Source organism: Lepidochelys kempii, chromosome 6, assembly GCF_965140265.1.
Source record: "Lepidochelys kempii isolate rLepKem1 chromosome 6, rLepKem1.hap2, whole genome shotgun sequence".
Lineage (NCBI taxonomy): Eukaryota > Metazoa > Chordata > Testudines > Cheloniidae > Lepidochelys > Lepidochelys kempii.
In genome coordinates this window covers 126937069-126950799 of record NC_133261.1, presented here as the reverse complement: position 1 = coordinate 126950799, position 13731 = coordinate 126937069, and the positions used below count along the sequence as shown (strand labels likewise).

The window sequence follows — 13731 nt, the reverse complement described above, 5'->3', positions numbered from 1 at the left end:
TCTGGGGGGGAAGGAAGGCATTGAAATGATGTTTTAAAGCCTTTTCAGAGAAATGATGGAAAATAAAATCCTACTAATGATCCAATTCTAAGTGTGACGATGCGGGTAAAGTCACGGAAAGATGCCCTCCCACGTCGGTTAGCCTTTGGCTTGACAGACACTCAGCAGCATGGACTTTTCTCATTACAGTAATTTCAGCAGCCAAAAAGGGGCCCCAGCTCTATTTGTAGAGTTTCTTAGCATTTCCACAAGGCAGTCATCATCCCTCCTATATAAAGGGAGTTTGTTGTGAAGGACGCACACCCACACTCACAACCCCAGGCATTTAGGACTATGCCCCAGTGACAGCAGTTCAGCAACACAAACAAAGCTACACTGAAAAAGATCTGGGGTGGGACGGGGGACACAAACACATTACAAAGCTGGGCAATCAGAGACTGCACCAAATCCATCCCTGGTGCAACCTCACTGCAGTCAGAGTTTACTCTGGAGCTTGATTCTGCCCACTAAGTCCTTACTGAACAAACTGAGGATAATCAGATGGGAATCACTGCTAAGGTTTGCCAGAAGGGTTAGAGAGAAATCGGACAGATAAGAGGGATGGATGGAGTGTAAAGGACAGAGGTCAAAGAGCAAGAACGGTTAGCTCAGAGCTTGTTACTAGGCTGATCTAAATGGAGTTTGGCCGTTTAAACACTTGTTAAAAGAGCCATAGAAGGCAAATTCCACCTCAGTGCAGCTTCCCAGAGCTCCAGCTAAGGGTAAGCCAGATTTCAACTCGCTTCACTGTGCAGGCTGCCAGAGACCATACTGCTCACAAACACTGTTGCTGTTTTCAGTTACTCGATCAAGAGAGTGTGCCATTGTATAAAAAACACCATGGAGAAATGTCTGCAAAATGCCGTCCCTAAACAAACTCAGTAGCAGCACTGTCAGCAACAGTATATTGATCCAGCATTGCTACATCTTGCGGTTTTATCGCAAGTCTCATTCGGTGTCTATTTTAAAGCTCCTGCTCTTGGAGTCATGTGATTATGTGAGAATCTCAAATTTTTTTTTTTAAATGCAAGTAAGGTACTAATTCATGCATGCAGAGAAAAGCTTGAAAATGTGACCCCAAAGGTTCAAAACCTAGAAGGCAAACAGAACCCCTCTTTTTTTAAAAAAAAAGCCTCATGATTTTTAAGTCACTCACGATTTTTTTGAGTTGGAGGGGCAGATTTTTGAACACTTGAGTTCAACAAAATTGTTGCTCCTTGAGTGATCGATGCTTGGCATGTCACAAGTAGCTGATATTTTAATTAGTGATTGTACGATTCTTTTCCCGATGCATATAGCAACTTCCTCCTTCAAAAAGAACATATTTTTCTTCACTCCCATTTGGTACCAGGTTAGGAAGTCTTGAAATGCTGTCACTCCATTTCTCTCTTGCTCTTTCCCAAACCGGCCATAAAAACCCTCAGCACAAACCCCACCGGTGACCCTCACTTCCTATGTCAGACCAACATCCTGCAACAGAGATGCACTGGCATGGCCCCAAAACCCACAACTGGGCCAGGCGGCTCCAGCGACAGCAACCCTGCTAAGCAGTGGACTTTTTAAGAAGATGTGTTGAGGGGAGGACTGCACTCCTGTTCGCTGCTTGGCACGGCATGGGATTTTTCTTCCAGTCAATCAGCCAACCTCCAGGAGACCCACTGGGTCCACAGAGGAAGGCGGTGGACGATACTGCTCCACTTGGGAATGGGAGATGCATTGCCAAAGGAAAAGAGGCACTTTGACAGCTTGAAAGGCAACTTGACATTCAGCCAGACTGTTCATCACAAGCATGGAGAGGCAGCAGAAAGGGCTGATAAACAACCTAATAAGAGCCCATGGGAAGAGAGAAAGAGAGTCTATTTGTAAGGTTCTTGAAGCAAAGAGGCCAGGGGCCAGTGCTTTGGAGATTTCTCGGTCCTAAAACAGGCTGTTCCACATCCCATGCTTGACCTGAAGGAGGAGCTGCAGAAAGACATTCATGGGGAAGCAGCACTAGCCTATATGCTGGATGGATGAGGAGAGTAAAGGTCAAAGGAGACCTTGTTTTCTGAAGACACCCTTAACCGTTGCAACCTCTTAATACTATAGTACAAGTGCAGAATAGTGAAATTCTCTCACCACATGGCAATGCTGGGCCACATTATCTCCACCACAGGATCAGGCTCTTCTATTTGCCTTCTCATCATCATACAAAAACAAGAGGATGGCAGCAAATTTAAAACTTGATTAAAGGAAATATTTTGCATATACAACATGTGGCTGGTTAGCCGGCGGAACTCATTGCCACAAGGTACCAGCGAGGTCCAGGGTTTAGCAGGATGCAAAAAAGGATAGGGCACTTGTACAGACAACTGGATAATGAGAACAGTCAGCGTTACATTACAGTAGAACCTCAAAGATATGAGCACCAGAGTTCCGGACTTATTGGTCAACCAGACACCCTCTGGAACAAAAAGTAATCAGGCAGCCGCGGAGACAGACAGACAGACAGACACACAAAGCAAATACTTTATTGCCTCTGGGCTTTAGCTTGCTCCGGGCAGGGTCAGAGCTTCTGACCCTCGGGAGCACTGGGCTCAGGATTTTAGGCCTGGGGGAGTGCTGGGGCTTGTGGCTTCAGCCCCATGGCTCCGTTCCCAGTTTCAGTCCTGTGGGGGGCACTGGGGCTTGGGGCTTTAGCTATGAGGGGAGCGCTGGTTTCAGCCCCAGCGCTCCCCCTATAGCTAAAGGCCAGGCACCCCTCCCCTCATTCAAACCAAGAGCAGAGCCGTGGAGAGTCCTGAGCCCTGGTGCCCCCCAGGGCAAAAGCCAGGAATGGAGCTGCAGGGCTGAAGCCCTGAGCCCTGGTGCCCCCCGCGAGGCTGAAACTGGGAGAAGAGCTGTGGGGCTGAAGCCCCAAGCTCCTCCCAGATCTAAAGCCCAGAGCTCTGGTGCTCCCGAGGGTCAGAAGCCCTGACCCCGGCCACAGCCTTAACACGTACCCCCACCCGTGGCTGCAGCCCCAACCCTCTGTCTCCCTCCCCATGGATGACGGCTGTAATGTCTTGTTCAGAGTTAAGGACATTTCAGAGTTATGGACAACCTCCATTTCCGAGGTGTTCGTAACTCTGCGATTCTACTGTAATTTTTTTTGAAAAGTCGGGTGGGGGGGAGAGAAATATAGGCAGCCTAGATGTAGCCATGATATAAATATCATGTGTATATATAAATAATCATATAAATATTCATGCTTCAGGGTACAAACCAGCTCCTAACTGATAGGGTTGGGAAGAAAATTCCCTACTGCAATTTATTCAATAATTGCCCATCTCTGAAGCATCTGGTACTAGTCGCCGTCAGAGACAGGGATGCTGGATTAGATGGAGCACTAGGCTGACCTGGGATGACAACTGCTATGTTCCTATCATGTTGCAACATGATGTTAGCATGTCATCAGCAAGCTGCACGCAGGTAGCTCAGAACAGCAAATCAACGGTATTTTTCAAGAAGTTTTTTCTCTGCAACCCAAAAGAATTCCAGATTTAAAAAACAAAAACAAAACAAAAACTACAGCCAGGCTTTCAGGGCACATGAGAGATGTGCAAATAGCACTATAAAAGTCAAGGAGCGGGGCAATGACAACACTAGGAGCTCCCTACCCCCTCAGTAAGGAATCAGACCAGTGAACAGCGTTCATCATGACAGCAATTTCCGCCTTCATGGGCCAGAGCCATGAAATGACTTGGGAATCCAAGTGCTGTGAATCTGAAAGTGTTTCAGTCTATTCATGAGTGTTATCAGTTCGTGTCTCTGAAAAGCATGCATCACTGCAGGAAGTTCTTGAGACCCGATCTAAGTGGTGCCTACTTTCCATATCAACCCACAGTGGAAATTCTGAAAGCTATTCCCCACAGACATTTGTTAACGAGTAGCTTGGAAAACAAACCCCAGAAAAGGAGAATAGGAGCCGAAATCATTAACAAAATGTTTGGAGTGCTTAAAAAATATTTTTTTAAAAATCAAATCACAAATCCTGGGCCAAACCCTACCTGATATACTCACAAGTATCAGTCCCTCTGAGCCAGATTCGGATCTCAGTTACACCATTGTAAATCCAGAGCAACTGTATTGAAGGTACATTTGCAGCTGAACCTTTCAGCAAAGGCCAGTGGGGGATTTCTGCACTACCTCTAGCTAATACCATCACCCGGAGCATTCTAAGCGCCTGCTTGGCTCTCTCTTTGTCTATACTTAAGCCCCTTCGTTTTTGGTTTAAACCAATTTTTACAAAAAAACCCCAACAACCCCAGGTTTTACGAAAAGAATTACTTGTTTCTTTTCTGATTTTCAACCTACTTTTGTATCATTCCAATATATTTTAAAAAAATCAATCGTTTTATTAGGGAAATACATCTCTCTCATGCAATGGATTGTTGTACAATAATACATTTTAGTCTGTGTGTATATGCAAAGCTGTCTGTTGAAATAAGGCTGTGTATTGGGCTAGACGATACACACAACAAACAGGTATGCACACAACTCTGAAGTGCGTGCGCATCTGAATGTACTCATGAATATTACGCCTGCCCCGCACACATTTCAAGCTGTTAGCAGATAACGGTTTAAAGATCTGATACACTAACATGGGAAGAAAATGAAAATCTGTCTCAGAATACGTTTCAGAACACAAGAAAGTATTTAAAATTAAAAAAAAAAAAACAGGCGAAAAGGATGAAGTTGAGTGTATGCGCTGCAAATGATGTGGCCCAATTATTAAATGTAAATATTTATAGGCTAATAGTTCTAAGTCTACAACAGTAAACTGTTTATTCAAATGAAAAGATTCATCGGGGGGATGAGAGATGTACTGTTTTCTTAAACTCAGAGGTGACACTTTGTTTTCAGTTCTGTTTTAGTTCTGCAGCAAACCACATTGAATTCCACTCATCAAAGCTACTGGAGACTTTTCCCCCGAGCTGCCATCCACCAAAATAAACCCCAATATTTACCCAGAAAAATTATTAATTGTTTTTTCCACCTGTTTTCGTTGTTGTAGTAATAAACACCGATAAATTCCCAGGAAAATTAAATATAATAAAAACTGAAAACAAAAGGCCCTATCTGTACTGTACTGCAAGGTCTTTGCAGCAGAGACCACCAGAGTCTTTGTATATGTTGAGTGGATGCTGTTAGTAGTCAAATTATAATAGCTCATGACCGTTGATTTCCACCACTGGTGTTTGCAAGAGAGATCGTGAATCCCTTGTGAGAAGTGAGTGACAAGAGTAGCCCAGCTGACTTCAGCACGACTCCTTGGAGTCAGGGTCTCACAATCGGTCCTTAAGGGGTTTGTGAATGGTATTCTAGCCTCACCAAGAGAGATCCAAGCTGTGCTGCCCTCAGCTGTTCAATTGTAGTCCCTCTAGACCACGGAGTTTGGGCTGTGACTCCACGTCTGAGCTCTGGCTCAGCTGATGCTCCATGAGATGTTCGAGAGCACGTGAGTGAACAGGTCTTAGGGTATGTCTACCATGGGCGCCAATTTCTCCTGGTACCAGTGGGTGCTCGTGCCCCCTCACCTCTGGCCCCGCCCCAACTCCATCCCCCTTCCCCAAAGTCCCCACCCCGGCCCTGCCTCTTCCCCACCTCCCCCCCGAGTGGGCCATGTCCTCGCTACTCCCCCCTCCCTCCCATAGCTGTTTCACAGCAGCAAGCACTGGGAGGAGAAGTGGGGAGGGCGCGCTCAGGGGAGGAGACGGAGGCGAGGTGGGGAGCTGCCGGTGGGTGCAGAGCACCCACCAATTTTTCCCTGTGGGTGCTCCAGCCCCGGAGCACCCAGGGAGTCGGACCCTAGGATGTCTACACTGCACAGTTAAGCCAGAGGCACTTTAAGCCCAGGCTAGCCAACCCAGCTGGGGGTATGGGTTAGAGCCTGAACTCCACTTTAACTCAGGTTGAAAGCCAACCATTTTGCAGTAAAGATAAGGGCTAAATCACTCAAGTGCTGATTGTCCTCTGGGGGGAGTTGTGGGAAGGGCATTGGAGGACTGACAAGTTCTTCAGTAATTGACATAACTTACAGGGAAGGAATCCTAGAGTGTCTCATCACAGACAGCCCTCCTGCGATCTGCCCCCCCCCCCCCCCCACACACACACACACACGGGTGAGGGTAGAAACACTGGGGACACAGTAATGCAGGTAGTACTTTGTGTAACCCACACACCTCCTGGGTGTGGTGTTCTGTCCCATCTAGTGGCACCGAGACCACTTAGCGAGAGATTAAGGAGTCTGCTCTACAGACTTAGCTAAGGGCTATATGGCTTTTAGCTCATGCGGTAGAGGCTCATGCACTAAGCTTCAGAGGTCCCAGGTTCGATCCTGCCCACCAACAACCAGGGACTGTCGGTGTTACAAGCAGGGGCTCATCCGGGATTTCAACTGGGAAGTGTCTGAACATGGACTTCCACGTAGGGGAAGTATGTAACCCACACACCTCCTGGGTGTGGTGTTTTGACCACTTTAGTGGTACCGAGACCACTTAGAGAGAGAGAATAATAAGTTTACTCTACAGCCTTAGCTAAGAGCCATGTGGCTTTTGGCTCATGCACTAAGCTTCAGCGGTCCCAGGTTCGATCCCACTCGACAACGACCGGGGTCTGTCATTCTTACATTTGCAGTGGGCATGCTCACACCTGAGTAAGGCTAACCAGGGTGCTCAGACCCTGGTGCCAGTCACCTGGGATAACTGTGCAGTGTAGACATAACCTTAGTCTGGAAAACTGGTACAGATGCTCAAAAACAGGGGCCATTGACGTGGGTAATATTTGCACCATGCATTTCTGGTTAGAAACCTTTTCCCAGCCACATCTCTCTCTGGAATTACACTGTTTCTTCAGATCCCAATGGGATCACAGCAGCTAACATTAACATTGGCAGGTTTCAGAGTAGCAGCCATGTTAGTCTGTATCACCAAAAGTATAGTACACCAGTATACCAAAAGTATATACACCAAAAGGAGTACTTGTGGCACCATAGAGACTAACAAATTTATTTGAGCATAAGCTTTCATGGGCTACCGCCCACTTCATTGGATGCATAGAATGGAACATATAGTAAGAAGATATTTATACAGGTGATTTATAGCAGGTGAACACGCCCCAGATGGTGTGGCTGATGTGATTAGGTCCTAGAGTGGTGTTCCCTGAATATGGGGACAGAGTTGGCATCGGGCTTGGTTGCCAGAATAGGTTCCTGGGTTAGTGTTTTTGCACTCTCACAGATCTTGGGAGACAGGCCAGTCTTCGCTTACAGACAGCCCCCCAACCTGAAGCAAATACTCACCAGCAACCACACACCACACAACAAAACCACTAACCCAGGAATCTATCCTGGCAACAAAGCCCAATGCCAACTCTGTTCACATATCTATTCAGGGAACACCATCATAGGACCTAATCACATCAGCCACACCATCCAGGGTTTGTTCACCTGTACATCTACCGATGTGATATATGCTGGCACATGATGGCAATGCCCCTCTGCCATGTACATTGGCCAAACTGGACAGTCTCTATGGAAAAGAATAAACAGACACAAATCTGACATCAGGAATCATAACATTCAAAAACCAGTAGGAGAACATTTCAACCTCTCTAATCACTCAGTGACAGACTTAAAGGTGGCAATTTTGCAACAGAAAAGCTTCAAAAACAGACTCCAATGAGAAGCTGCTGAACTTGAATTAATATGAAAACTAGATACCATTAACTTAGGTTTGAACAGAGACTGGGAATGTCTCGGTCATTATACTAACTGAATCTACTTCCCCATGTTAAGTATCCTCACACCTTCGTGTCAACTGTCCGAAATGGGCCATCTTGATTATCACTTCAAAAGTTTCTGCCCCCCCCTTTCCCCCCCCGCTGATAATAGCTCCTCTTAATTAATTCACCTCTTACAGTTGGTATGGGTACTTCCACCTTTTCATGTTCTCTGTATGTATAAACATCTTCTTACTATATGTTTCATTCTATGCATCCGATGAAGTGGACTGTAGCCCACGAAAGCTCATGCTCAGATAAATTGGTTAGTCTCTAAGGTGCCACGGGTACTCCTGTTCTTTTTATTAACACTGGCCTTACCTTCTTGGAGGGCTCCGAGTTTCGAGACACTTCCTCATAGGCACCCACGTTCTCCCAGGTGGCGACGAAGGCATGGGTGGGAGCGAAGGCAGCTGCAGCTGCACTAGGAAATCCAGCATGGATAAGGCGAGCGGCCTGGCCCAGCACCTCGATGGACTCATCCTCCCGGTAATAGATCTTCCCCCTCCCGCCGCTGGTGTCAATATCGGACATGAAGGGGGCGATCGCTGGGAAGTCAGTGGGGAAGTCATCGTCCACATACTGGGTTTCTCTGGGGAAATCCTGGGTGGAGATGATCCCATTGGTTCCTACCTACAAGAGACAGCAAACAACTCTGCTCAAAGCCCTCTCCACCATCTCGTCCACCCACACAGGACTCCTGTCAACAGGCAGCAACAGCTGCAGCGCAGAAAGATCCCATTCAGTGCAACACTCCCACCCTTCCTCTGCATCACCAGTTCCTCCCTCCGAGCCAAGTCCTTCCACCCACCCCATCCAGGGGCTTTCAGTCCAGCCGGGGCCCAGCCACAAGGGACCTCACTTACCCAACATTACGGGGGGGGGGGGCAGGGGGGAAGGAGGGGGGACGACGACAAAGACTCAGCTTCCTCTCTTTCCTCTCCACCCATGTAAGCTCCATCCCCAGCTGCAGGCTCACTCCAGGCAACCCCCCACGCCAGGGGAAGCAGCTGGGCACAATGTTTTCCAGCACCATTAGCTAGACAGAGGGGTAGGAATAGCTAGGTGAAAGGGGAGCACGTAGGACAATCTACGGATGCACCAAGTTCTTCGCAACTTCTGAGACCAGGGCTGGACAAACTACGGCCAACGTCCAGCCCATCAGACCCTTTAATCTGGCCCTCGAGCTCCTGCTGGGGAGCGGGGTCGGGGGCTTGCCCTGCTCCATGCGTGCCGTGGCTCCGTGCGGCTACCGGGAAGCAGCAGCCTCTCCCCCCTGTCTGGCTCCTATGTGTAGGGGAAGCCAGGGGGCTCCACACACTACCCCTGCCCCAAGCGCCGGCTCTGCAGTTCCCATTGGCCAGGATCCACGGCCAATGGGAGGGACGGGGCGGCCCGCCATGCCATTTCCATACCCAGAGGTGGCCCTCGGGCCAAAAGGTTTGCCCAGTCCCGGACCAATAGCCCCGCTGCGGGCTGTTATTGGCCCTTCAGCTTTAGTTCTTGCCGCCGGGGGGCTGTAGCCTGGGCGTGCCCGGGAGCCCCGGGGCGAGCGGCCGCGGGTTCGAGCCCGGGCCCGGGCGCTCAGCCCCGCGGCGGGCACTCACGTAGAGGTGGCTGAAGCGCGTCTCGTAGAAGAGCAGCGGCTTCCCGAGCGTCACCACGGCCGAGGTCTCGTCGTCCCCGTCCTGCAGCAGCCGATCGCCCCGGGGCGCCCCGAAGGGGAGCAGCTCCCGCCGGGGAAGCGCGACCGCCCAGCCCAGCAGCAGGCAGGGAACGAGCAGCAGCGGCGGCGGCAGCAGCAGCGCGGGGAGCCCCATGCTGGGCCCTGGCGGGGCGGCGGAGGCGGCGGCGGCCCGGGGCTGGCTCCCCTCCCGGGCGGCGGCGGCAGGGGCAGGAATCTCCAGCCCAGGAGCCGCTTCCACCACGTCCGACCTGCGCTCCCGGCGCTGGCCGGGGCGGGGTCTCGGCTCTGCCCCAGCGCCGCCATTGGGCGCCCCGAGCCCGGCCAGCGGCCAATCGCGCCCGGCCCCAGAAACCGGAGCGGCGCCGCGGCTGGTTCGTGTTAAGCCCGGCGGTGCCCTGGGGGGTCCCCCCCCCACACCCCCGGCAGGAGCCTAGCGCCCCCCAGCCCCGCGTGTGGGGGACGCGGGGCCCCCGTTGGCCGGGGGCTGGAGAAGCACAACCCGGCCCCGCTGGTGCGCTGCACACTCCGGATTATAGGGGGGGAAAGGTCGGGGTTACGATCAACCCCTCTGTGTATGAGACCCCCCCCCAGCTGTGGGGTGGTGGAGGGACTGAATCAGCCCCCTGGGGTGCTAAGGGCTGGACTGCTCACACCCCGGCCAGGGAGGGTGACCAGATGTCCCGATGTTATAGCGACAGTCCCGATATTTGGGGCTTTTTCTTATATAGGCTCCTATTACAACCCCCCACCCTCTGTCCCGATTTTTCACACTTGCTCTCCGGTCACCCTACTGCCACGGCCAGACATGCAGTGAGGGGCTGGTGTGCCAACGTGGCTCTGGTGTGGGGAGCCCTCTGGGCTGGTTTGGCCCCCCTGCGTTGACTGCCGGTGAGGTTCACTTGACTCCATCTCCCCCCAGGGGCAAGGCAATCCGAAGCTGCAAGGCTTGGAGGAAGGCTGGGCACGTCTCTTGGCCAGCTGACGACGAGGAAACACACACACACGACTGTGAGCCCGTGGAGATTTTACGCTGGCGTTTTGCAAACCTACAGCATGCAGCTGGTTGCCCTTCCTTAGACCCCGCTCCGGCCCATCCCAACGGGGGTGCAGAAAGCCAGGGAAGCCACATCACTCAATCAAATGTTCGACAGCCGAGAGTTTCACCAGGGATGAGTCCTTCTGGGGGGGCCTCCATTTTTGGGTACCCAAGTTGATCCCCCATAAAGGAGATTTGCCAAAGGAGGAGTGCTCGGCACTCTCCAAGACACAGGCCCCTCTAAGGTGTCTCAACTTGGGCCCCCCAAAATGGAGGCAGCCAGTAGCGCCAGCTGCTTTTGAAAATCTTGGCCTGATTCTTTACCGTTGTAAACCTTGATCTTCTCCAGCTAATAATCTGACTATACCTTTCACATTCCCTACTTATGCCCCTTTGGCCTGAAACATTGTATTATCTCTGCACAAGCACCTACTGACATCCCTTTGGACCGAGCGGAGCTGGCATCCAGGGGGAGCAAGCGGAGTGGCTGGCGGGGCACAGAGCCAGCAGCTGGCACAGCAGCAAGAGGCTGGTGAGGTGGCCAGTGGTGCAATTGGAGTGGCTGAAGGAGTGACCAAGGTGCCTTCTCCACCCCCTTCCCCCCCCAAGGTGAACTCACACTAATGCCCTTCTGAAATCTGGGTCTTCACTGACCGAGGACAACAGCTGTGAGTGGGGTGCGGTAGAGGGAGAAGGGAGGGGCACAGTAAAGAAACTTTTGGTTGTTGGACTTAAGAACCCGTGGCAAAAGACACTGCCCAGTGGATGGACTCTGGGTTGTGGGTTTTGTATTTCCAATAGCTAACACCGCAATCTTTGTCTGCTGGGCTTTAATTGTTTTAATAGTTCCGTCTTAACAAAGAGACATGCTTATTATCAACCACGTGTGTTCCTTTTGTTTGGTCCTGAAAAGTAGAAACAGATCGGGCTGTCTTTTTTTTCAAAGGTAATAATATGGAATACATTTGTGTACAAAGAAGATTTTTAACAGCCATGAAAGCATTCAGGAGGGCAGTTATCAAGTCTAACATCCGCCGCCTTCTAAAGCTGTACGCTGGGTAGAAACAGGCCGAACGCCGTGCTGATTCATCACTGCTGTGTCTGGCCATCACTTGGACTGTCCCCATTCAGCTCATAATTTGCCGCTTTGAGTGGCCACATAATTGACACTTTCCCACCTGCTGATTTGCAGTGGGTAAAACCCACAAATGATCAGCCCCTTTTTCATGCCATTCTACAAGCATCATTAAATACAGTTTGAGAGGGAGGGGTTGGTTTATTTCATCAATGGATAGTTCGTACCTAATACCATAGTCGGTTATATTATCCACCACTTGTAAAGCCACACACCTTGGTGGCCACTGGTGTCTTACAAATGCTTAGCTAGCTACTTCCTTAGCAGCCTTCCCCCCACTCTGTCTGTTATCTCAGGCTGCACTGTGATTCCATATCTGCATAGCTCCCAGCAGGGCCCCATTGCCATACCATGCAAGGGCCTAAATTAACACCTCCTCACACCTTTCCCCTAGAGAGATTAAGCGACTTGCCCAAGATAAAACAGGAAGAGGATTGAACCCAGCTCTCCTGAGTCCCACTCCAGTGCTGTAACCTCAAGCCCCATGGTTCTTAACGCCGCAGCCTGCAGTAAGGGGCAGTGTGCCCCACTGGGAACTTCTGGAATGGGAATGGAGCCGGAGTTAGGGGCAGGCAACCTAGGCGACCACCTGGGGTGCCGGGTTTGGGGGGCGCCACGCTCGGGGTGCTGTATTAAGGTAATAAGGTATTCAAAAGCTTAACAAATGGAAGGGGGAGGTGCCAAAGATGCTCCTTGCCTGGGGCACTATTTGGTCTAGGGCGGGCCCTGCATAGGAACATGGCTGGTGTGCCATTTTCAAGCAGGGTGCAGCGTACACTCCCCCCCCAGCGCAGAGATGGGCATGGCCCTCGCCCCCTTTGGAGAGCTAGCAGCACTGGGCTGGAGCACACTCAGAGGAACACAAGGACGGAGACTATGCCTGGAATGAAAAGGGAGGTCGGGTGCAAAAATGCCTTCCCCCTTCTTCCCCACCCCAACCACACACGCTATGCACCCAGACATGACCAGACACAATCAAGTCTTTATACTGCATGCTACTTTGGACAGGGACCTCAGTTTGTACCCGTCTGCAAAGTGCCATCTGCACCAATGAGGCCTGATAGTCAACAATATTTACCCACACACCCTGGACCCACGGAGGGAAAACTACAGCTAGACTCGACACCGGAGAGCATGTGAGAGTTTGTGGGGCTGCAGCATGGACAGGAAATCCCCACAGCCCTTGGAGAGTTGATTAGAAATTGCACCAGGGGAAGCTAAGAAAATAAACAGGAAATGCTAATTTCTCCTGGGACGTTTTGAAGACAAAAACGGATTCCAAGTGATGTTGTCATTGTGCTTCTATTTGAGGTTGTCATGTTATGGCGTAAGGACCATGCGGAGAACAGGCTGGTTTGGGTTATGTTTTGATTCTACAAGGATCAGAACAGGAGCAAAGGATTCTTTGTAATAGTGTGGGGAGGGGGCCCACCAGGCCCCGCCCCTGCCCCTCTTCCCCCGAGGCCCTGCCCCCCGGGCAAGCCGGAAGCTGGAGCCGGGTCCCCACAGCTGCCTGGGCTTCCTTGCCCACCCTTACTTGAGCCAGGCTCCTGCTTCCAGCCTGGTCGGGATGAGGGGGCAGGGCCTCAGGGAAGAGGAGGGGCAGAGGGCCAGCCCCATGGCGAAAAGGCCTGTCCACTTTCAGAAGCGGAAGGGTCATGGCCCCTTCCCCCCGTTCCAGCACCCTTGAATCAGAACAGAAACAACGTAGAGTTCTTAAACCTAACCTCAAAGCCTAATCATCTTCATCTGTCTGCCTTAGGGTATGCACTGGGTGCCCATTAATTGTTGTTATTAATTTGTATTACTACAGGAGCCCTACTCATGGACCAGGAGCCCATTGTGCTAGGCGCTGTACAAATGCTGAACAAAAGACAGTCCCTGCCCCCAAGAGCTTCCAATCTAGGTAGAAGACGAGAGCTACAAATGGATTCAGACAAAAGGGAGAGCACAAGGAAACAGCGAGATGAAATCGGTCAGCCTGATCGGCTGCGGTCTCAGCACACTGGCAGTCTAACCGCTGTTGCAGCACAG

The 13731-nt window shown here is 51.0% G+C and overlaps 1 protein-coding gene across 3 annotated transcripts in view; it reads right to left on the bottom strand.

The window, feature by feature from the left end:
* NID2 (nidogen 2) overlaps positions 1 to 9789 on the bottom strand; it is a 53903-nt gene extending 44114 nt beyond the window's left edge. For 2 of the 3 annotated variants that reach the window (XM_073350138.1, XM_073350139.1), the window contains exons 1-2: positions 9447 to 9789; positions 8161 to 8472 (exon numbers count right to left, since the gene is read on the bottom strand). In XM_073350138.1, coding sequence (XP_073206239.1) covers positions 8161 to 8472; positions 9447 to 9659 — 525 coding nt within the window. In that variant the 5' untranslated portion in view covers positions 9660 to 9789. The remainder of the gene's footprint in view (positions 1 to 8160; positions 8473 to 9446) is intronic. The other variant, XM_073350137.1, reaches the window with a different exon arrangement.
* Between the last annotated feature and the right edge of the window lie 3942 nt (positions 9790 to 13731).